General features: G+C 43.6%; 1 protein-coding gene across 1 annotated transcript; it reads right to left on the bottom strand.

Moving 5' to 3' along the window:
• Positions 1–4,365: 4,365 nt before the first annotated feature.
• CYSLTR2 (cysteinyl leukotriene receptor 2) lies at positions 4,366–5,440 on the bottom strand. The gene has a single exon (XM_045002193.1). It carries the CDS (start codon positions 5,432–5,434, stop codon positions 4,481–4,483), a length of 954 nt encoding a protein of 317 aa, XP_044858128.1. The 5' UTR covers positions 5,435–5,440; the 3' UTR covers positions 4,366–4,480.
• Between the last annotated feature and the right edge of the window lie 20,056 nt (positions 5,441–25,496).

Below are 25,496 nucleotides of genomic sequence, written 5' to 3'. Positions count from 1 at the left end.
TCTCTGCTGCTGCTGGTCGCTTGTTGCCTCTGTTGGACACTCACTGTCCCTTCTGGAATGCCATGTTCTGAGGTGTCACCGCTTAACCCAGGTCCTTAACCCACCACCCATGTCCTTAGTTAACATAGAGAACAGAAAGTTACAGCACACTCCATCTGGGTCAGCCCAGAGCCTTCTGACCCCTCTTCAGTCCCAGTCCAGAAGCTTCTCTCTTGACTCCAGCAGTCCACACTTAACAACCCCACCTTGACCCTCCCTAGTCCTTTGTCCTCCAGCTGGTCATACCCCGCTGTCTGCCTAAGGAGGGTGGGCCACCCAGGGTTGTTTGTTGCTACGTGCCAAATGTCCAGGCATTGGAGTGGCCATTGTATTCCTGGACTTTCCATGAGCATGGGACCCCAGGAAGTTAGACATCAGTAGTGCATGTATCTATGGGTCACTGCAAAAAGCAACCAACCTTTTCCCACCATCTAGTTAACCATGCATCACACAGGGGAAACCGAGGCACTCACAATATTCAGACAAAATATTATGACTAATTCCCATTCTGTCACAATTCAGACCTTTAAAACTCCTATTTTACTTATGATATAAATCAAAGACTAAAAGGGCTAATGCACATCCAGGTCTGGCTCAGAAAATGACCATTAAGAGTCAAAATGTTAGTCGAATCATGAAGTTACAGCTGATATACCGCACTTTTCCAATTTGCATTGCCTTTGACTTTATGTGTATGTTTCTGGCTATTTTGATTAATCTGGCTTCTAAGAGAGAGCCCTGTGCACCCTCCCCCATCAGAACAAGGATCTGATGCAGCTCAGAGGAGCTGGGTGGGAGCATCTGTAGCCGCTTGAGGAAGGGTAGAGGAAGAGTTGCTCCCACATGAGAATGGCAGGAAAGAAGGAGCACTTGCAAAGCTGGCACAGCTTTTGTAATAAGGGAGAAAGGGGGAACAACTCCCTTCCAAAAACTGAAAGCGGGCAAGGAGAGAGGAGTGTACATGAACTTGAGGTATTTTCTCTCTTGAATTGGAATGACATGGCTTTTTAGTTTCATGTCCATGCAGACCTGATAGTGGAAATGGTAGGTCGTGGGCCTCAGCTTTATCTGGGTAACCATAGCCAAGCTGCTCAGGGGAGTCCCAGATCCATTAAGTGGGGGATGGGTGGGTCACGAGAGGTAGGGAGCTGTGGACAGTTGTTCCATGGATTATGTGGATCAACTGCTCAAAAGTCCTGCATTACAGTACTGCAGGTATCCCACCATTGCCAGAGGATTCAGGGAGTGAGGATACGTATTGTGAGAAGACCTGGGTGAAATTGTTTGGGTGAAACTTTTTTTCACGCCCCAAAAATGCAGATTTGGATAAACTGAAACATTTCACAAATTTGCGTTGAATTTGCCAAATTGTTCTCTTAAAAAACAAAAATAAAAATACCTCCAAAAAGTCTCAATGTTTTGTTTTTACATTTTAGAAATGTTTCAATTGTTCAATTCAAAATGATTTTTCATTTCAAATTTTACTTCAATTTTTATTTTTTAAAAAGATAAAAAAATAAAAAAATGAAACAAAACATTTCATTTTGGGTTGAATGAAACATTTTGTTCAACTCTAAGTGATTTTTTTTTTAACTTTTTCAGTTCACTGAAAAATGTTCATTTCAGGTTGACCTGAAACAATGTTTCCCCCTAATTTTTCCATTCATCCATCAAAATGATAAATCAGTAATCATAATGTGCTAGTTCAGAAACTAAGCCAGAGGAAGACTGTGAAAGGTTGTAGCCAGAGATGGTACAGGGAAGCTGAGAAAGAGAGAGAATAAGAAAATCCTCTATTTCTTATTCTAATAAAGTGCCCTGTTAGAAGAAAGTGATGCTTTGAATGACTTTTTTATCATTTGCATACGAGAGAATCTAAGTTCTTCAACTCCTATTAGATTTTTTTTAGCCTATCTTTCGGGGCGGGGCGGGGGGGGGTGTCAGCATTTGGCCAATTAATATATTCTTTAAACTGTAAAAGTTTCCATTTTAAATATATAGAAGGCCTTTTTTATAATACAGAAAAAGAGAATTTACACTGTAGGGCATGTAATGTAATTCTAGTGAGGCACTAGCATGCTTCCCATTTATGAAGACATGAGGCAAACAAAGCTGCTCACAGGCATGTAAATATTCCCTTAGAATGTGTTATGCTATTTCATGTGGTCACTCTGTACAAATATAGTTGTGACCACTCCCTTTCTGGGGATATGCAAATAAAAGATAAATATGAGGAGCAATATTTCCTTGTGCTCCAGCTCTAGCTTCTCCATTGTTAATGTACCAATCAGACTGCATCATACAGTCCCAGTCTGCCTCTTGGATAATGCTGGCTTGGAAAATTAGTTTTAGTCTGAAAATAGGTAGGTTTATAGTGATGATAAAGGACAAATTTCTCAAAGGTTGTAGAAAGCACATCAATTTGTTTGGAGTTACAGATCATTTTTTAAAAAATTATCCAAATTTGAAATTTTGATTTGCCTATTATTTTTGTCCCCTCTAACTTATAATGGCTTCAAATTTTCCCCAGCATTAGATCTTCTGGAACCTTTTGTGCTTGAAGAAAATAGGTTACGATTGAGCAAATACGTCAACAATTTTTCTTGAGGGTGGTTTGAGGTCTCCGTGCTGCTCTGTTGACATAAATGGGAGTGGTTTGATTTAACTAGAAGTAAGATAAGGCACAATATGTGTGGAAATATACTGATATCTTGTGACCAGTTGCAACTTAGGGTTTTTCTATAGCAAAGAACAATTTTCTTCATCTCCCGTGAAAGACATGTGTGCTTTTGAAAATAAAGGATGGAAGCTTTAGTCCTAATGATGTATGTAGGTGTGGTTTATTATGCAGCTGTGGTTACTGAATTCAATTTGCAACCAACATTCTATAAGGATGAGGTTGATCCTTCCTAAAACTCAAAGAAACCCCAAAACACAGAAAAAGGAATAGCTTCATATTTACATGTTCTGAAAATGTTGATTAATGTTCCTGATCATTTTATTGATCAGCTTAATGAAATCCCGTTGGTTTTTGTGACATTGTCATGCTTTTAAAAGCCATTTCTCTGTTGCTTCAACTTTTGTGGGAAGAGGACTGGTGTTGCTATGTGCTATTTGTTGAGTGGATGCAGCGTGACAGTGGGCATTTGGGGTAAAAACTCAGAGTGATTACTGGCAGAGGCAAATATTCAGACATTCTGTCCACTCAATTTATTGAATATTCCCCCACTTTATTCTACTGTAATTAGATGTATAGCACCTTATAAAAGGGCCTTTTGATATGGAGATGGGAATCCTTTATACACAAGTCAGATTATTCACAAGGAACTTTAGAATTCAATTATACAAATGCCCAGTGAGTTCATGGGTCCAATCCTGTAAACCCAGCCAGAGAGCTTTCTCACCTACCTATTTTCAGACTATAACAAATTTTCCAAGCCAGCATTATCCAAGGGGCAGACTGGGACTGTATAATGCAGTCTGATTGGTACATTAACAATGGAGAGGCTAGAGCTGGAGCACAAGTGTTCCAATGCTCAAACCACTGAGCTATCCCTCCCCACAAGCTATCTCAGTGGTAGTTATTGAAAATAATACTTTGCATTTCTATAATATCACCCATCCAAGTTTCTCCACACCCTTTTATCATGGGGCAAGTAGCCCTTCAAAGCGAATCGAGGCTTAACTGGCCTACAATGGCCCCCTAAACCCCACCTGAGAGCAATTAGGTACTCTCAGTGGTGGCTTATTGGCCAGTTAGTGATGCAGCACCTGATCCCAATAAAAAGGATGCCTGAGCAGTCTAAAGATGCTCCCTGGATGGGAAAGAAAAAAAGAGGTGTTACTAAAGAAAAGAGGCCTGAAATTAATGGTAATGCCTAGGGAGGGATCGAGGTATTGAAAAGCACTGAGACTATGCTCTGAGGGTTGGAGTAGCCAATGGAGAGGCAACTTTGAGGGAGGGACCAGTAATCCCAGTTTTGAGGAACAGGTGGATCCAGAATGCAAGGGGCTTGTGGGTGCTTTTGGGGAGAGAAAAGCAAGAGTTTGGAGATGACAAAACCACAGACCCAGTCTGTTTCCCAGAATTAAAGGTCTTTTTTTTTTCAGTTTGTGTTACCAGTAAATGAAGTCCTCTGGAGTAGAGGGCTTCTTAAAGGACAAAAGCCTCTTTTTGGCTGGTTTTTACTCAGTGGAAGAGAAATAGGCATAATCCCAGGGTGGATCTTTACAACCGTTTATGAAGAAAATTCACACGGTGTTCTGAGATACTAGCCCCACTTTAGAGATAGGGAAATGGAGGCACAGAGTTACGTGATTCACCCCAGGTCACATGGCAAGTCAGCGGCATAGATTAAAAGACCCATGATCTTTCAAAGTCCTGGGGTTTGATCACTAGAAAATACTCCCAATAAGGAATGCCCATTTGATTCTTCATCCTCTACCTTTTATATATACTTTTGAGTCTCTCTTTGAAGTTTTCTCCAGCAAAGTAATAGAGTACAGGATCTAGGCAACTATTCATTGCAGCAAGGGAATGAGTGATGACTGCCGCTTTAGTCAGCAAATTGCAACAGTTGGCCATAAAGGCCTTACACTTTTCCAGCAAGAAGACAGTTCTTAGTATGTGATATGGCAGGAAACAAAGCAGAAACATGAATAAAGTGATGACGATGGTTGACACTGCCTTCTTATGAGAAGCTCTTATCTTCGCTTTCGGAACCCTGGGCTTAAGCAAAGCTTTGATCACAAGCACATAGCAGCAAATTATTGTGCAAAATGGGAGGAGGAAGCCCACTATCAGGACAATATAGTTCATCACGAGAAGCTTCGGTACAGTCTCCTCTTGGACATCTAAGCACTTGTGTGGGTAGCCCTTGCCCATGCGTTCCTTGAACAGCATCACGCTGCTAACTGTCATCACAAAACCCCATATCACCGCACATATGATTCTAGAATACTTGATGGCATTTAGTTTCAAATGTTTGAAAGGATGAACAATAGCCACAAAACGAACAATGCTCAGCACAGTTAGAAAATAAATGCTGCAGTACATATTAACATAAAAGCTATAAGACACAATCCTGCAAAATATATCCCCAAATACCCATTGAGATTTCATCAGGTAGTAGGTGGCCCGGAAGGGTAAAGTCCACACAAACAGGAGGTCTGAAATAGCCAAGTTCAGCATGAAAACATTCACTGGAGTCTTTTTCCTGTAAAGCTTCAGGAAAACATATATGGAAAGGCCATTTCCAAAGATACCTAAGGCAAATACTGGGAGATATACTGGGGGATAAACATCATGCTTGAAGTCATCCATAGAGCAGTTGTCCAACTTTGACATGTTGGTGGCGTTGTCATTTTGGCACATCTCTGAAAATAACTCAGTCATGTTTGAGTCTTCTGGCATCCTGAAAATAAAAAAATTTGTTATGAAATTTACACCACATCATCCCTCAAGTCAGCATTGCAACCATTTGACTGAAAGTTAAAAGCTGTAAATAGCAGTGGAAAAATAAAAGCTGGTTAAATTAATAACTATTCCCCATGCCCCAGTGAATATAGATCAGTTAATGTTTGTATTAAACTTCAAAATGTGAAGCGCTATATATGCTAAGTGTCATTGTTATTGCAGTTTATGGATAGTGCCTGCTGCCTGGCAATATAAAAGCTAAAGTTTCAAGTAAAAGCTTCAAGTTTCAGTCTTCTAAAGGTGAGTGCAGTGCCAAAAGCTGCAGCACCTGATGCGGTGCTCTTCTTTGATCATGCAAACTAAGCAAGTTATCACTGGTCGTTTTGTGGATGGGAGATCTTGAGTCAGACTAGCAGATGCAACGCTGGTAATAATTAGAGCTGATTAAAAATGGAATTTCCATCCCACGGAAAATTCTGATATTTGGACATTTCACTCCAATTCAGGACAAAAGCAAAAATCAATATCTAAACTTTTCTGTGGCATGAAAAGTTCCAAAACATTTCTATTTTTAAATCTCAAAATATTTTGTTTTGTGTTGATGTTAATCTCTGTGTTCACCTATACTGTCATGGTGTTTAATAGGCTTTGCTGTTCCAGGTCCATTATGGCTCCATTCTCTGCTATGAAGCTTAATTCCACAACGCACCACAATCTCCGGCTGTGGCCCCATGGGACTCACAAGATGCTCTGCTAGGGTGACCAGATGTCCCGATTTTATAGGGACAGTCCTGATTTTGGGGGCTTTTTCTTATATAGGCACCTATTACCCCCAACCCCCGTCCCGATTTTTTACACTTGCTATCTGGTCACCCTATGCTCTGCAGTGATTCAACCACAGGGACAAAGACTGTAGTGCATGATGGAAGATGCAATCTAGCCAGGGAGCATGGTCCCTATGGAAGATTCAGAACATGAGGGAGCAAGAACTATAACTCCTAGAAGGTAAAACATCAGTTCAAGTACATGATGGGTTGGCCCAAACCAAAGTGTTTTACATAGCGATTTTCCTGGTAGAAGATTATGTTGAAGTTGGTATTTTTCCCCTATGGAAAATGGGATTTTGTCAATTTCCAACAGGAAAATATTTCACTTGAAGTTTGTCAACCAGTTTCTGTACTAACTTTTATGTAGTCCCTTATGTTTTACCACTTCTTCCTTCTAGTGAGTAGAGGTGTGTGTTCTAGCTATGGGAATTCCAGTAAAACATGGTCAGCCTCATTTTTATGCAATGTATCCAAAACTTGTGTATTTTCAATAACTGAGATTTTGCTGTCAAATGTCATGTTAAATCATTTTAAAAGTTTCTCCTGATTTTATGCCTCCTTCCCTTCCCTCCTTCCTACTACTTATATATCTTTATTCTGTATTTTTCACTGTCTTAATGTGCACAGTGAACATGAAGCCCTGGCCTCATTTGCTTCTGCAAAGAATTAAATGCTCAGCTGCCATAAATCAGCCACTCACATGTGAACAGAACGGCTGTCCAGAGTGGTTTTTAATAGGTCATAATCCAATCAGATAAAAATCAGTGTTCACTGGAACACTAAAATGAATGGTTTCTCACTAAGAGCTATTTCCCTATAAATTTCAGCTTCTTCTCCCCAGCTAGAGCAGTGTTTTTAAATAAATAAAAGCTACAGAATATTTTGGTTGGTTGATCAGTCATGGGGAAATAGGCCACTTTACTGTTACGTATTTGAGATGGCTGAAGTATTTTTTCTCAGCATCTCCCCAAATACTCATCTTTGGGCAGATACCAAATCTGGACCATTTTAACCCCCCCACCCCCGTCCCCCAAAAAAACATCAGAAAATGACTGAAAAATAGGTGTTTTCATTTGTCCCACTGTAAACAGTGAAAATGGGTGTGTTCTTGTTGATAGAGCACAAGACTCAGGGAATTCCGAGGTCTGTTCCAAGCTCTGTAACTAACTTGCTGGGTGGCTCTGGACAAGGAAGCTACTTCATTTAAGTATGTCTCAAATTATCCATCTGGAAATGAAAATAATATCTACCGACATCACAGGCAGTGGCAGGTTAAGACGTGATTGATCCTATGTACACTGGGATCCTGGCCTAGGATAGCCAACACTTACCTGGATCCTTGCACCCTGTAGCTGTTAGAACTGTGTGGATCACCAGCTCTTTCAGAAAAGCCGTTAAGCTCATGCTTAGATCTCATTGAACTCAAAGGAACTTACACCCATGCTTAAGTGCTTTCCTTAGTTGGGCCTCAGGGAGCTGGACAACTGTACTCCATAGGCCTCAACTTTCAGAGACTGAATCCTAGTAGAGAAATTCTTCTCTATTTAATTCCCCCCTAATGAGAAGAGAAGTGTTCTGGTAGAACTCCCAACTGAAAAGAAAGATAAATCCTTTGGTAGCAAAGGTATTTCAGGCAGTTTAATTTTTCCCCTCTGAAAAAACTCACCTGCATATGATGTCTGTCTGACTGGAATCAGGAACAGGATTTTCCCCCTTACGGGATTGCTCGGATGGGCCTTCCCCTTCTACAGGGATACAAACTAGCCCAAAATACTCCAAGTAGAGAAGTGTTATGCTTTATTTTGCTAAGATTAGAAGTACTTGCTTTACAAAAACAACCAGCCAACCATTCAACAACAACAACTGTAGAACTGGAGAGATCGGCTATGCATTGACATACATATGGTTAGGAGGCGCTTTCATGTAGCAATTCTCAGCTCTGGGCTCACGCAGCCCCACCTGAAGGCGTGGCTTTAAAAAGGGAAGCAGAGCAGTTCGGAGGTAGGGAGTGGATGGCTGATCTGAGAGGAAAGTACTACCCAAGAACTCATTGCCCAGGCCCTGACAATGTAGCCCTGTGCACACCCACAAAGAAGAAGCAGGGGATGGAGTGTGAGGGTCAGAACCTTGATTGAGTGATTTACTCTGGGAAACTGAAGGAGACTGGGGTAGGAAGTGGTCTGGGGAGGAGGGGCAGTGGCTTGGCACCACAAGCTGCCCATCATTGCACCCAGGACTGGAGCACAGTGAAGAAGGTGGACCTGGGTTCCTCTACTCTGAGTGGACAATACAACAAGAAGAGCCTTCACCTCTGGTGAGAGGCCAGCAGGAAAAGATTGGCTGTTCAAGGACCCAGCTCTCAAAGCCCTTCTGCTATAGGGGAGAACTGGAAACTCTTGGGATGAGGGTTCTGAAGGACAGGAACGTGCTTCAATGGGGAGATGTTCTGCCAACCACCACCTGACCACTAGGCAGCACTGCTGGTGGTTGTGCACCTTCTACACAGGGACCTCTCTTATCTGCTTTTTAATTCTTTAGACTTAGATGCATAAAGATGCCTATACAAGGCTCTAGGCATCTTGAAAAGTCATTAAAAATACAGATTCTGATTCTGCCATGATCACATCAATGTCACTCACTTGATTTCATCATAATTATTAGAATTGGCTGAAAAATGGCATTTCTTTTCCACAATAAATAAATAAACCTTACAGTTTCCTGAAGTTTTGTTCTGAATTGGGGCAAAACCCCAAAGTTTCTTGCAGCATGGAAATACCAAAACATTTTGACCTGTAACAGGAAGTGCACTAGTGGCTATTTTTATATTAGTCATTCCACGCAGGAAAGGGAAGAGAGAGGGAGCTGTCTTTAAAAATCTTTCACATACCTAAAAGCAATGATGGGTAGGGCCCTACCAAATTCACGGTCCATTTTGGTAAATTTTTAATAATCTTGAATGTCACAGTTTCAGATATTTAAATATTACATTTCATAGTGTTTCAACCATGAGGGTCCCGACCCAAAACAGGGTCAGGTGAGGGGGGTCACACGGCTATTTTAGGGGGATTGCGTTACTGCCACCCTTACTTCTGTGCTGCCTTTAGAGCTGGGCTGCTGGAAAGTGATGGCTGTTGGTCAGGAACCCAGCTCTGAAAGCAGTGCCACTGCCAGCAGTAGCAGAGAAGTAAAGGTGGCAGTACCATACCATGCCACCATTACTTCCCCGCTGCTGCTGGCAGAGATGCTTCCTTCAGAGCTGGGTGGCCAGAGAGCTGCAGTTGCTGGCCGGGTACCCAGCTCTGAAGGCAGTGCCACCAGCAGCAGCAGAAATAAGGGTGGCAATACCACAGCCACCTACGATAGCCAGATTTCATCGGGGAGACCAGATTTCACAGTCTGTGACATGTTTTTCCACGGCCATGTATTTGGTAGGCCCCTAGTAATAAGGTATGAACGGGAGGAAGGTCAGATGGGAAGGACAAGTGGGGAGAAAGAGGGATCCTACTGATGCTCCTGAAGGCGCTGCCGCTGCACCATAGGGTGTGAGCACTTCACTGTGGTGGCAGGGCAGCTGGATGTGGCTGTCTGTCACCACTATGACAGTGACTGCTTGGTGTACTAGGAACGGAAATCAGGGACCACAGCTTTGTAGTCCCATCTGAGATGGCAGCACCTGGGAGGTGTGGGGGGTGAAACCCAACCCCCTTCCACTCATTCCTGCTAGCCCCAAGCTGTTCTGCACCAGAGTTGGGCCCCTGCCCCAGCACCAGCTCCCTTGCTGGTGTAGCCCACACATCTCACCTGGCTCCCATTTTGAAGGAGTGGGACTGGGCATGGCTGGGCCTGCAAGCAGCAAGGGAGCAGGTGGCTGAGCTGCTCTCCACTGCAGCTTGGGACTGGCAGCAGTTCTAGTCTGAGGCCAGACTTGGCAGCTGTGGCACAGAAGCAGGCAGAGGACGCCCAAGATCACCTCCATGCCCAGTTGGAGAAGGAGTTCTTCCAGTGACAGGCTGGGGCCATCGCCCTGATTCTCTCCAACCTGCCTCCAGACCCACAAAATGAGCAAGAGGAATAAAGGGGCCCTCAAACCTTTATCCATTAGTTGTTAGCTTTGTTACAGTGTTGTTACTTGGGGAGCAGAGCCATAACATTACTGCCCAGTGCTGGGGCCCCCCAACCACACACACGTGTTATAGTAGGCACCTACTACACCACCATCATTCTATGCAATTCCTCAGCCTCCTGCCTTGAGTGTTAGGGCTCGAGGACTTCTTTGTTATGCACCTAAAGATATTCTAAAATCATTGTTCTAGAATGATTTACTCATTTCCTAACAAATGTTTTATTTAGGAAAGCATTTTCCATAACTACAAATGGGAACTTTTATCATCCCTAACTTTTACTCCTTTCCCTGCGGACGTTGGGAAGGTTTGTGTGCTCCAGTAACACAGAGCTATGCCTGTGGGAGTTTTGGCTCCTGGGAGGGTTACTGAAGCCAGAAGGTCAAAGTGTAAGGTGCAGACAAGCAGTCCACTGGCCCTCCACACTGGGGCTTGGGCAGTAAGTCAATAACCTATCCTCATGCTAGAGTTAAGTTATAGAAATGCATTAAGGTAGCCATTCCAGCAAACAGCATAACTTCTAGTATTGATTTGTGGGCTTGCTTACAGTTATAATAGAACTGATCCAAATTCTTCCCAGTATTCCCCCTTAAGATCCATGCAAATGCCAATGCACACATTCCACCCACCTACAGTGTAGCTTCCACACTGAAGCCAGAGCTAGACCAATGTGAGGGGAATTATGAAAAGCTACATGTGGATTTATTCTGTGAATGTGAAACAGTAAAACCAAGTGTCCTCCAAAACTTGTTGCTATTTTCATAGTACTTGGGAAGAAAAAAATTGCATAAGGGGAGAAAAGCTTGTTTCCTCACAACACCACCTCTCCAGCCCCAGCAAATTAAAAACTCAGCAGAGCAGACTTTAGCTACCTCCATCAATCTGTTTTTCAAATGCCATATTCTTTCCTAGTCATTGTCTGCTCACAGGAAGGAACCACTGAATCAGGGCACTTAGATATGTTATCACCCAGCAGCACTCTCCCCTGATGCCTTGAAGACGGCAATTTACCAGAAGAGTAGTCATCATGACTTGCACTGGTGATTCACCAGTGATGTCATCCCATTCCTGGAAGTAGATCTGCATGCATCTCAGTTCTCTCCCTCAGCAGGCACAGCGAGGGAATTACTTGGCTGATTCTTGTGTCATCCTCACTGACTAGTTGTGAGGTCAGTGTGCCATAGGTCAGTGTGCTTGTGTAACGCCAACAGACCCTGGTCGTCAGGACTGAACCTGGGACTTCTGAAGCTAAATGCATGAGCCTCTATTGCATGAGCTAAAAGCCACATCGTCCTTAGCTAAGGACGCAGCAGACTCATTAATCTCTAAGTGGTCTCGGTGCCTCTCGAGGGGACAGAGCACCACACCCAGGAGGTGTGTGGGTTACACTTGCCTCAACTTTATGGACGCAGAATGCTTGCAGGCTGCCCGTAGAGCCATTTCAGCATGTAAAAGGGAGCATTCCAACTGGTGGATGACAGTTTGAGTGACTCCTGCTGGTCTTTAAGGTTGTGGCACACTGCATAGGACTGTCTGAAGTGACCATATAGCTTATTGGCCACTGAGACAGTCCCTGCAACTCTGCATCCCTCCTCCAAAATTTCCCTCTATCAGATTGAAGCGGCAAGTGAGGCAAGGGACATGCTGGAAGTCACCATCCTACACCACACAATTTACTCTGTAGTTCATTGCCACAGACACAGCAAAGAAGCTGGAGGGGCCTTAGTAGGGTGACCAGATAGCAAGTGTGAAAAATCGGGACAGGGATGAGGGAGTAATTGGCACCTATATAAGAAAAAGCCCCAAATATTGGGACTGTCCCTATAAAATTGGGACATCTGGTCACCCTAGGCCTTAGCCACCCCTCTATGACAGCACACATGGGCAGTGGGTATTATAGGCTGGGGGAGGCTGAGCTGCCCCAAACAACCAACTGTGGCCCCGCCTATGCTCTGCCCCCAAGGCCCATTCCAGCTGCTTTCCACTCTATGGCTCTTTCCCCCTGTGCTGTGGCCCCGGTGCTTGGGGGCTGGGGGGTACTAGCTGGAGACGGGGCCAGAAGCTGAGGGGGGCCTTTGGGCTGGGGGTATGCAGAAGGGGCAGGGCCTCAGGTGGAAGGGGTGGACTTAGGGGCTAGCCTCCCCGAGCCAGCGATTCACATGCCACCCATGACAGCACAGCACATCCAAGATGTTCCAGAAGGTGTGCTGCTCCCTTTTTCAAACCCAGACATCCAAAACATGGCATGCTGTCGAGTGAGAGTATATGTGCCAATGCTGCTGCTAGACTTCCTGCCGCCGCTGCTCACCCAGTGGGCCATAACAGCCATGTAGGAAGTCATCTGACTGCTGGTCCACATGTCAGTGTTCTGCTGCACTTGCCCACCTAGGCTATACCATTCTGTACTTCTCATAGCAGCACACAGATCTGGCATTTCCTTTTTTGCCAGGAAGAGCAGCTAGGGATCTGCCACCTGGGGGCAGCTGCAGCCACAAAGTGTCTGAAGCAGGGCCGCCCAGAGGGTTCCGGGGGCCCGGGGTCTTGGGCGGCGGGGGGCCCCCGCTTCGGCGGTAAGTCGGCGGCGGGGGGTCCTTCCGTTCCCGGACCCGCCGCCAAAGTGCCCCAAAGACCCATGGCGGGGACCCCCCGCCGCCGAATTACCGCCGAAGCGGGACCCGCCGCCAAAGTGCAGCCCCCACCGTGGGCCTTCGGGGCACTTCGGCGGCGGGTCTCAGAAGGGAAGGACCCCCCCGCCGCCTCCGAATTACCGCTGAAGATCCGACTGCACTCCGGCGGCGGGTCCAGCTTCGGCGGTAATTCGGCGGCGGGGGGTCCTTCTGTCCCGGAGAGGAAGGACCCCCCGCCAGCGAAGACTGGGAGCGAAGAAGCTCCGGGGGCCCGGGCCGGGCCCCGCAAAAGTTTTCCGGGCCCCCGGAGCAAGTGAAGGACCCTGCTCCAGGGGCCCCAAAAAACTCTTGTGGGGGCCCCTGCTGGGCCCGGGGCCTGGGGCAAATTGCCCCACTTGCCCCCGCCTCTGGGCGGCCCTGGTCTGAAACCATCTCCCTCCATGCGGGAGAAAGGAAGAATGTCCACAGCCAGCATCCTTGCTCACTGTGGTCAGGTTTCACAGTCACAGGGTGGTTGCATTCATGTTTTTGCCCCCTCTGAATACACTCCACTAGGTACTGTTGAGGGCTGTTGCTGGACTTAGCTGACAAAGTCATGGAAAATATTGGTGGTGTCACAGTCAGCCTCTGCTCTGGAGTTTGCTGTTGTTTGCTTTTCTGTAAGCTCTGAGCTAACTGGTTGTATCATGTGCACTCTTTGATTGTGCTTGATGGATTTTAACCATCCCTGATATCCCATCCTTTCGGGGTCACGCCCAGACTCATCCTCCATTTTCAGGAGTTAGCAAATGACACTGGTGCTGTCAGGGGATTGCGTGGGGGGGGATTGTAGATAGTGGTGACTTTTGCTGCTGAGAGAAATGCAGCATGGGAGCACTGCCTTCCCCTTAGAGTTCCCATCAAAACCATGCGCAGCAGAGATGGAAGCAGTGACCTTCCTCCCACCTGGGAGTGTGAGTACCAGCATCAACCACATCTATTCCAGAAGCAGCATAGTGGAACAAGGTTTCAGAGGATGCTGATGGTCTCTGGCCAGTGCCCTTCTGCTGAGGCTTAGCCTCATGTGGTGCTGGACTAACTGGAGATGCACCATTCTCCTCTTCACCACCTCCTCCTGCACCCGGAGTGGTTGACTGTGCCCCACAGAAATAGTCCTCTTCAGAGTTGTCTACCTCAGGCAAAGTGTGTTTTTCTGATTCCCCTACCATCACTTGTGGCTGTTCATGCTGCATACCATTTCCGGAAGATTGCTTTCTTTTTCACACCCTGAAGTGCTCCATGGAAGACACAGCTTTGCAAGCTTCAAGCAGACATCTCCCAGATCCACTAACACAGCTCTCAGACTACTCAGCAGCATCAGAAAAAAATCCTCTCTCTTTTTGGGGACAGACAATTACTGCATACAGTCCCTCTTTTCATCTTGCAAAACAGAGGGGACAGGGAAATGCAGCCAGGCTTTCTGGGGGTGATGGGCAATCAATAATTACTCCATCATACAGCAGTAGAGCCACCACAGGTAGAGGGCTCAGAGGAAAAAAAAAAGAGTACCTGTAACCTGCTGTGCTGGGGAATCCTCCCAAAAAGCCACTGATGCAAAGAGAACCAGTCTGCTCTCTCTGCTTGCAGACACAGCCATGAACAAACCCCCCAGTCATGAGGGCTAAGTGGCTAAACCAGCGGTATGGAACCTATGGCACGTGCGCCAAAGGCAGCACGCAAGCTGATTTTCAGTGGCACTCACACCGCCCGGGTCCTGGCCACCGGTCCTGGGGGCTCTGCATTTTAATTTAATTTTAAATAAAGCTTCTTAAACTTTTTAAAAAACCTGATGTACTTTACATACAACAATAGTTTAGTTATATATTATAGACTTATAGAGAGAGACCTTCTAAAAACGTTAACATGTATTACTGGCACGTGAAACCTTAAATTAGAGTGAATAAATGAAGACTCAGCACACCACTTCTGAAAGGTTGCCAATCCCTGGGCTAACTGTACTGGTGTGCTCTCAGCCATTCATCATGTTACAGGTTACAGGAAAACTCTGAATGAAACCATAAATTTGAAATAAAAACAAACCAAGATTTTCTGTCAAAAGATTTTGGTAAAATAGTCACAATTTTGCAAAATTTCAGGGTTCTCTAAATTGCATTTTTTTTAAGTGAAAATATGTTTTGCCACAATCTTTTCAACTAGCTTTAGTGGTTATTCCTGATTTACACTGATATTAATGAGACCAGAATTAGTGTAAACAAAAACACAAAACAATGGCAGATGCCACTTACCACACACACAAATTAGGCAAAGAAACTAAAACAACTCTTTCCCAGACTTCAGCTATTCACAAGCCCCTATTCAAGTAGGTGAGTAGATCTTAAAACATCTGATAAAATAACTATCAATACTTCTGTATTTTATAGAAAATAACTTCACACCATGTTTTAATAGAAATGAACACTCCTGGACAGGGTATGTTACAGCGGTATGCATATTACATGTGTAAATATAAAGTTTTCTGGTCTGATTTTCAGAGGTGCAGAGCACCAACAATTCCAACTCAAATCAATGGGAGCTGCTTACAAAGTAGGATCATGAGCTCAATTTTTCAGAAGTACAATGTACACATTGCTAAATGAATTTCTCAACATGAAATATGAAGTACAGATGCTCTGCTGTTTAGTCAAAATATATTTTGTCTGAATAAGATCTGCTCTAGTGTGAGTTCTCAGAACTATCAGAATAGCAATGCCAAGTACTTAGGCAAGGTCGTCACTCGGGGGTGTGAAAAAAACCCACCCCTTTGAATGACAAAAGTTTTAACAACAAAAAGTGCCGGTGTGGACAGCGCTTCATCAGTAGTAGAGCTCTCTCCTGGCGACAAAGAGCGGCTATGCTGTGTACCTTACAACGGCACGGCTGTATCAGCACAGCTGCACAATTGTAAGTTGGGCAGTGAGGGACGTAGCCTAATTAATGTTATATAACTTGCATTAGCCATCGCCTTGTCAGAAAACCCGATGTAATAACATTAAACGGCCAACCAAGTCACCATTTACTGGAATACTACGTATCTTTTCAGGATCAGAACTATGAAAACATTACTCATTTATATTTCATTTGTAATTAACATTGGACTGAATTAAATTGGACATTTGTGAAGACATGCATATTTTTTTCACTCTTCCCACACACATGCATATACACACACAAACACAATCCCCACCTTCCAAAAGATTACAGTTGACAAAATCTGCAGTTGGCTGCTGGTACAAAGCAAAGGAAATTCACTTTGTCAACTCTGCCATTAGTTTATTATCTTTCATCTTCCAAAATATTTTTTAATCACAAAATCTTACATGGATATCCCTTCTCAAGGAAAACACCCTAGACTAGCTTTAACATAGATGAATTGAGTAGATGCTTAATTTTTCTAGCAACTACAAAACTTCGTGCAAGAAACAGGTCATAACTAAAATTCCTCCTACTCTTATTTTGAATAGTCTTAATCTACTTTTAAGGAAAAGACTATATATATGATTTTTATATATAAATAAAAATTAACTTTGTCCTACCTCAGTTCTTATTCCTTTCAGTTAATTCAGTAAGACACTTCCTTCTTCTGCTTTTAGCTATCCAAAACTTGCAGCTTGCTAGCTTGCTAGTGGGGGTAAAAAACAAAAATTACGCAAAACCAATAGCAAGAAAGAGGAAGTAAGCATAATAGCACAGCTTTTATTTTCTTAAGGGTATTTTGTCAATTCAAGAATTGGCATTTGTTCTCACATTGCATTCCATCTCATCTTTCACACAAAGTGCTAAAAAAGGCTCTGCAGTTCAGCAACATTTCTAAATATGGGCTTTCAATAATCAAACTTGTCTGAAATATTAGGTTGGCAGTAATTGTAAACAGTTTCCAGAAAATGTAATATTAGATGGGTATTTTAGTGCAGTCTATATTAGGGAAGGTTTTCAAATCTTTTGACTGTTGACAGAACGGGGTGACCTCCACTAGTGTTAGCAATACTGAGAGTCCTAATGTTGATGGCCTGTCTGTTGCCACTGGCACCATGTCATCTAACTCCGCTTACAGTTCTAGTCTGGCATTATCAAAGGTGCCATAGGAAGTGGGGTGCCCAATTGCCATTGAATTTCAATGGGAAATGGGCACCTAACTCTGTTAGGCTCCTTTTAAATCTCAGTGCTGCATATAGGGTTGCTAACAGTCCTTTCGTACAAGGGATAATCCTGATTTTTTCATCTCTGTACAACAAGATTGGGGGTTTCTGACTGCTGCAAAAAGCAGCAAGAAATACCTCTGGCAAATGTAAGGCAGTACTGCTTATTATTATTAATAATGACAAGATCAGGAAGATGGGGGGGTGCTAAAAAACAGTCCCTTATATTTGAAATACAACGTTGGCAATCTTAGGTGTGGCCCAGTTCACTGTTACCTAGTACCATAGTTGTTGATTCTCGTTTACTAAGGCTCCTTTACAGCACTCTGGCACCAGAAGTGGGCCTTAGAGTGGACAGGAGTGGCCCTTGGAGAACTCCCTGTGCAGTGGCCCTGTGAACATAGTTCACAGATCTCCATGTAAGGGGTGGGATTTGGGGACATAACTAGAAATTCTCTACTTCCAAGGCCCCTTGGAAGCAGTATGTAAGTTGGAGCAGCTCTGAAACTGCTCCAAATCACTCCTAGGGTTGCCAACTCTCCAGGATTGTCCCAGAGTCTACAGGAATTAAATCTTAGGTTATGTCATGTGATGAAACCTCCAGGAATACGTCCAATCAGGGGCGACTCTAGACATTTCACCACCCCAAGCACGGCGGCATGCCGCGGGGGGCGCTCTGCCAGTCGCCGGTCCCGCGGCTCCGGTGGACTTCCTGTAGGCATGCCGGCGGAGGGTCCGCTGGTCCCGCGGCTCCACCGAAGCCGCAGGACCAGCGGAACCTCCGCATGCATGCCTGCGGGAGGTCCACCGGAGCCCTGCCTGCCGCCCTCCCAGCAACTGGCAGAGCGCCCCCCGCAGCATGCCGCCCCAAGCACGCGCTTGGAGTGCTGGGGCCTGGAGCCGCCCCTGCATCCAATAGGGTTCCCTGGAATCGGAATTGATCTCTCAGTGACTACTGAAAGCAATTTGGGAGATTTTAATAGAATATTTTAAGAAAATGACATTATGTCATGTGGTGGGGGGGGAGAAAATCTCCCAGAATAACTTCAGTTAGAGTTGGCAATGCTAACGTTCAACCAAAACTGGTAACCCTAGTCACTCTGGGGTTTGGGCAGGCTCCTTCATGGCCCCATGTCACAGGTCACTTACCTGCCAACATATCCTCTCATGGCCAGGCATGGTGTTGCAGTGACTCCAACTCAGTTTCCCCCACCAGAAAGCAGTCTGTCCCTGTGACAGTCAGCTTCTTCTCACAACTCCAGCCAGGTCATTTATAATCTCACCCCTCCTCGGGTAATAAAGAATCATCCCACAGGGCAAAAGTCCAGTGACCCTGTATCAGGTCATCAGTCCCAGGCTGAGTTTTATAGTCCTTGCCACCTTTTTCTCAGAGAGGCTTTCATATCTCTTTTTCTCAGGAGGGTAGGAGAACACACTCCTGCCTTCCCTTCTAGCAGAATCCCAGGGATTCTGTGTTGAAGAAGCTAAAACCTGCTCCTTACAATTCCTTGTTGCTTCCCTGGGCTGCTTTCTATCTCCACCTGTCCACAGGTGCCTTTCCCAGGACTACTTCCTCCAGCACTCTTTCAGGGGAAGGCGAGCTCCTTGTGCAGCTTCCTACCAATCTGCTTCTGAGAAAACTCCCCTCACCAGTTCTCAGCCTACCTGAGAACTGTCTTTTCATGCAGCCTTCTTATCTCAACAGTCAATAGCCCAGCAATTAGCAGGAGCAGAGGAGGTGGCTATCTGTTTACTCTTTAGTGGCTGTGGTAGGATGGTGTCTACCACACCCCAGAATACAGAGAATGCAAATGTGTTAAAGTCACAAGTGCAGGAATGGAATAAGTGAGAATCAGGCCTCTTGTGTGTTGTGCATACTACCAGTGCAAAGTGTGTTAAAATGTTACCAACTCCACCTTGTAAATAACTATACAAGGTGCAGGGCAGCTGTGAATTGGGTCCATAGTGGTTAAAACACTGGAATTGACCTACAAAACTGCAGTAAAATACACAAACTCAGCAAACTGAAAAAAATTTTATTTGTTCAAATTTAATTTTAATGAGCATTTTTGGAGGATGTCTTCATTACACTATATCTTTGCTGCCTAGATAGTTTACATTGTTAATCTGTGTCCACTTTCTTTATACCGCCTCAATAGCTTTCATGCTATTGAAGGTGATACAATCGCCCCTTTGTGACTTTTCTTTTAAACCAGAATAGTTATATTAGTAAATCCCTAGTAAAAATGCAGTTATACCAGTATAAAGGTGCCTTTTATCAGTATAATTTATTCCCCTTCCTGAATGGGAATGGTTATACTGGTATAAGGCATGTTTATACCAGAATACCTTCACGCACACTGGGGATGTTATAATATAAATATTTAAGTTAAAAAAAAATCACACCCCTACCCACAATAGTCATACTGCTACAAACGCTTGTGTAGACCAAGCCTTAGAATCGCCCTCAATTAAATTGTGTGAGCAGCACATGTGGTCATCAGCCCTGTTATGCCAGACAGAGAGAATACATGCATTGTGCTGTCACAAAGGTGGGAAAGTGGCTTCTTCAGCTGTGCTTAGAAATAAATAAATCTTAGTGGATGCCTACTGAGCATGCTCTGAAGCATTATAACCAACTGATAAATCATAATTTCATTATCCTTCCAGTTGTTTATTAAATTTAGTTGTGGCTGTAGTCCAAAAATAACCAGTTTACATGACAAATTTCAAAGTTCAGCTGTTTCTAATTTGAGTTAACTAAGTGGTGCTGGAAAGTATTACAAAAATATACAGAGGAAAGCGTGCCTTTTTTTTATCAGCTTTGCAGAACGCAGAAAGGGTTGGAGATGATTTTCCTCAAACTGTCAACAAAATTAATCACCTTCTGAAGAGCCCAAATATAGAATAAATTCTAGCCAAAAGGAAAATTTTACAGGAAGTTATGAGTGAGTGGAAATACAACTTTAGAAGTACAACTGTTTTGCAACATTGACCCTCCATGGTACTGGTAACCCTTAAAAGCCATTAAAGTCAACAGCGGCTGAAAGTTTTTTGTACTTTCTGTAGTATGATCAGATCCTTAACACTGAACAGATTGCCTAGCTGTCTTTTTATATTTCAAACACTCTTTAAGGCCCTCATCTAAAGCTCCCTGAAGTCCATGGAAAGACTCCCATTAACTTCAGTGGGCTTTAGATCACAGCTTAAATAAGATTGTCTCAAAAACTGATCCTTATTAAAAAAAGAACGTTTTTAACTAACTAAAAGCATATCAGTCTGTAACACCAGCAAGCGTGGCAGTATGACAGGTATTTTTATTAAAATTCTATATTTTTCTTGCTTATGCTTTTAATTTTTTTCTTCTACCTATTTCTGAGGCACCTAACATCTTAGTGTCAACTTGCCTTTGTATTTGCATTATTTATTTTAAATAATTGTATTATCTAACACTGCAACCACTATTAAGTCTATGATACATTTGAATGACAGATATTTTACCAAGTTTATTATTACTGTTACACACTCACACTATCACCTGTGACATATTGTTTGTATAATACTGTGCTTTTACTCAGATAAACTTAGGTAGATAAGCAGTCATTCCCTGCTGTTTGGTTTTAGTAGTTATTTTCTCTTACATTCTTGCACTGGCAAAGCTAATATTAGCACAATGCTACATGAGTAACTATTATGAATTGTAAATAGAGTAATAGATGCAGTCACCTATATGTAAAGATAAAAGTTTGTCTTCACAAGATGGACAATAAGAGGTTTAATATATTGTATGTATTCCCCTTCTTATGGTTAGGGCTATAGTAACAACTGTAAATCATGAAGTTGACTAATACACAGAATCTGTTAAGATCTAACAGGAAATCTAAGCTATTTCCTAGAGGCAGTGCATGTGTAGGCACTGAAAACTAGTAAGCCAGCTCTGCTTCTTGTGTATATTGTATGCAGTGAAGTTGTAGCCCTGTAGATTCCAGGATATTAGAGCAACAGGGTGGGAACCTCATATGCTTGTACGTATTTACACTTGTATGTGGATTCTCAGTAATTCACCCACCCACAAAGTTTTGTGGTTTGTGCTTACCGTATTTCAAAGGTTCAGCCGGAACTTTGATAATATCCTGCTGGTCTGGTTCTCCAAATAAATCTTTAAGCCAGTAGCCAAACAGCCAACTTTCCACCCTTATCCTCTTTTGCTGCCTTTTGCAACATACCAGACCAGGCCAGAATCCCTAACAACATTTTTATCAGAAACACCAACTACTTTGCAACCACAATCCCCTATTCAATGGCCACACTGTATAACTGAAACATGGCGTCTGAGCCTTCCCATACAAAGATCCCTTTGTAGAACCAAATTCATCTAGTCCAGTCCCCTGCACTCAAGTCAGGACTAAGTATTATCTAGACCATCCCTGACAGGTGTTTGTCCAACCTGCTCTTAAAAATCCCCAATGATGGCAATTCCACAACCTACCTAGGCAAGTTATTCCAGTGCTTAACCAGTCTGACAGTTAGGAAACTTTTCCTAATGTCCAACCTAAACCACCCTTGCTGCAATTTAAGCCCATTGCTTCTTGTCCTATCCTCAGAGGTTAAGAAGAACAATTCTCCCTCCTCATTGTAACAACCATTTCCGTACTTGAAAACTGTTATCATGTCCCCTCTCAGTCTTCTCTTCTCCAGACTAAACAAACCCATGTTTTTCAATCTTCCCTCATAGGTCATGTTTTCTAGACCTTTAATCATTTTTTGTTGCTCTTCTCTGGACTTTCTCCAATTTGTCCACATCTTTCCTGAAATGTGGCGCCCAGAACTAGACACAATGCTCCAGTTGAGGCCTAATCAGCGCAGAGTAGAGCTGAAGAATTACTTCTTGTGTCTTGCTTACAATACTCCTGCTAATCCATCTCAGAATGATGTTTGCTTTTTTTGCAACAGTGTTACACTGTTGACTCATATTTAGCTTGTAATACACTATGACCCCAGATCCCTTTCCACAGTACTCCTTCCTAGGCAGTCATTTCCTATTTTGTATATATGCAACTGGTTGTTCTTTCCTAAGTGGAGTACTTTGCATTTGTCTTTATTGAATTTCATCCTATTTACTTCAGACCATTTCTCCAGTTTGTCCAGATCATTTTGAATTTTAATCCTATCCTCCAAAGCACTTGGTATCATCCGCAAACTTTGTAAGTGTACTCTCTAAGCCATTATATGATGAAGATATTGAACAGAACCGGACCCAGAACTGATCCCTGCGGGACCCCACTCATTATACCCTTCCAGCATGACTGTGAACCACTGATAACTACTCTCTGGGAACGATTTTCCAACCAGTTATGCACCCACCTTATAGTAGCTCCATCTAGGTTGTATTTCCTTAGTTTGTTTATGAGAAGGTCATATGAGACAGTATCAAAAGCCTTACTAAAGTCAAGATATACCACATCTACTGCTTCCCCCCTAGCCACAAGGCTTGTTACCCTGTCAAAGAAAGCTATCGGGTTGGTTTGACATGATTTGTTCTTGACAAATCCATGATGACTGTTATTTATCACCTTATTATCATCTAAGTGTTTGCATATTGTTTTCTTAATTATTTGCTCCATTATCTTTCCAGATACAGAAGTTAAGCTGACTGATCTGTAATTCCCCAGGTTGTCCTTATTTCCCTTTTTATAGATGGGCACTATATTTGCTCTTTTCCAGTCTTCAGGAATATCTCCCATCTTCCATGACTTTTCAAAGATAATCACTAATGGCTCAGATATCTCCTCAGTCAACTCCTTGAGTATTCTAGGATGCATTTCATCAGGCCCTGGTGATTTGAAGACATCTAACTTGTCTAAGTAATTTTTTATTTGTCTTTCCCTATTTTAGACTCTGATCCTACCTCATTTTCACTGGCTTTCACTATATTAGATGTCCAATCGCCACCAACCTTCTTGGTGAAAACCAAAACAAAGAAGTCATTAAGCACCTCTGCCATTTCCACATTTTCTGTTATTGTCTTTCCCACCTTATTGAGTAACGGGGCTACACTGTCCTTGGTCTTCCTCTTGCTTCTAATGTACTTGGAGAATGTTTTCTTGTTTCCTTTTATGTCCCTAGCTAGTTTGATCTTGTTTTGTGCCTTGGCTTTTCCAATTTTGTCCCTAAATTTTGTTTGTGTTATTTGTTTATATTCATCCTTTGTAATTTGACTGAGTTTCCACTTTTTGTCGGACTCTTTTTTTATTTTTAGATCATTGAAGATCTCCTGGTTAAGCCAGGGTGGTCTCTTGCCACACTTCCTATCATTCCTACGCAGTGGGATAGTTTGCTCTTCTGCCCTTAATAATGTCTCTGAAAAACTGTCAACTCTCTTCAGATGTTTTTCCCCTTAGACTTGCTTCCCATGCGATTTTACCTACCAACTCCCTGAGTTTGCTAACGTCTGCCTTCTTGAAATCCATTGTCTTTATTTTGCTGTTCTCCCTCCTAACATTCCTTAGAATCATGAACTCTACCATTTCATGATCACTTTCACCCAGGTTGCCTTCCACTTTCAAATTCTCAACCAGTTCCTCCCTATTTGTCAAAATCAAATCTAGAACAGCCTCCCCCTAAGTAGCTTTCTCCACCTGCTGAAATAAAAAATTGTCTCCAATAAATTCCAAGAACTTGTTGGATAATCTGTGCTCTGCTGTGTTATTTTCCCAACGGATGTCTGGGTAGTTGAAGTCCCCCATCACCATCAAGTCCTGCACTTTGGATGATTTTGTTAGTTGTTTAAAAAAAGCCTCATCCACCTCTTCTTCCTGATTAGGTGGTCTGTAGTAGACCCCCTACCATGACATCACCCTTGTTTTTTACCCCTTTTATCCTTACCCAAAGACTTTCAACATGTCTGTCTCTTATTTGTATCTTAACCTCAGTCCAAGTGTATACATTTTTAATATACAAGGCAACACTTCTTCCCTTTTTCCCTGCCTGCCCTTCCTGAGCAAGTTGTATCCTTCTATACCAATATTTCAGTCTTGTGTATTATCCCACCAAGTTTCCATGATGCCAACTATGTCATAATTGTGTTTATTTACTAGCATTTCAAGTTCTTCTTGCTTATTCCCCACTTCTTGCATTAGTATACAGATATCTAAGATACTGATTTGATTCCCTCCCCCGCCCCTCCCCCGGCCCAAGTTCTATCTTGTCTCTCCCTTATTTCTGCTATAACAGCCCATGCTCCCCCCAGATTCTGACCCTTCTCCCAGGTCTCCTTGTTTTTGACTTACCTGTGGGCTTTGGTCACCTGCACCCATTGAACCTACTTTAAAGCGCTCCTCACTAGGTTAGCCAGTCTGTAGCCAAATATGCTCTTCCCCTTCCTTGATAGGTGGACCCCATCTCTGTTTAGTAGTCCTTCTTCCTGCAACAGCATCCCGTGGCCAAGGAAGCTGAAGCCCTCCTGGTGACACCATCCTCACAGCCAGGCATTCAGCTCCAGGATTCATCTGTCTCTGCATCTGTCTATGGCATCACCTCCGTATTGGTGCACATTACAAAATTCATTCCACACATGCATTGGAAAAATTAGAGGGAACACTGGTGGTAAGTCCTCTGTGGACCAACGACCCGGGTCTTAAGCGTCCCTAGGTGGACTCCCCAGTCCAGTTCTGAGGCATCGGACACCAGGTGTGCCACTGGCTGAGGTTTTGTGAAGGGAATCCCTTCACAGACCATTTGGTAATCCAACCACCATGACAGGGAACCAAGGATATGAGGATGCACTGTGACTGCCTTGTCCAAGTGGTGCCTTGCAGGGTAGTATACCGTAGCCAGACAGGCTTGGAGAGGTCTGAGTCTCAGCCTCGTGTGACGAATGACATATGTGCACAAAGCCATGTGGCTGAGAAGGCTCAATAGAGTCTGACTGTGGTGATCGGTTGATACTGAATGTGATATATTGACTCTGTAATCACATGAAAATGATTCTCTGGGAGAAGGACATTCACCAGCTGGGAGTCAAGGACTGTCCCGATTAATTCTATTCTCTGAATGAGTATCAGGGTCAATTTCTAAACATAGATGAGAAGGCCCTATGCCCGGAAGGTTGATTGTAAGAGGGCGATGTCCAACTGCATTTGTACTCGAGACCTGCCCTTGATGAGCCAGTCATCGAGGTAAGGAAATATATGAACTCCTTTTCTCCTGAGAAAGGCTGCTACCACTGCCATACATTTGGTGAAGACTCTTGGGGCTGCCAAGAGGCTGAACGGCAGGGCCACAAACTGGTA

The sequence above is a fragment of the Mauremys mutica genome, chromosome 1 (assembly GCF_020497125.1).
Source record: "Mauremys mutica isolate MM-2020 ecotype Southern chromosome 1, ASM2049712v1, whole genome shotgun sequence".
Lineage (NCBI taxonomy): Eukaryota > Metazoa > Chordata > Testudines > Geoemydidae > Mauremys > Mauremys mutica.
This window is presented reverse-complemented; position numbering and strand designations above follow the sequence as displayed.

Excerpts from the sequence above, each read along its gene's own strand:
- CYSLTR2 (XM_045002193.1), bottom strand. The coding sequence starts at position 5,434 with ATGACTGAGTTATTTTCAGAGATGTGCCAAAATGACAACGCCACCAAC.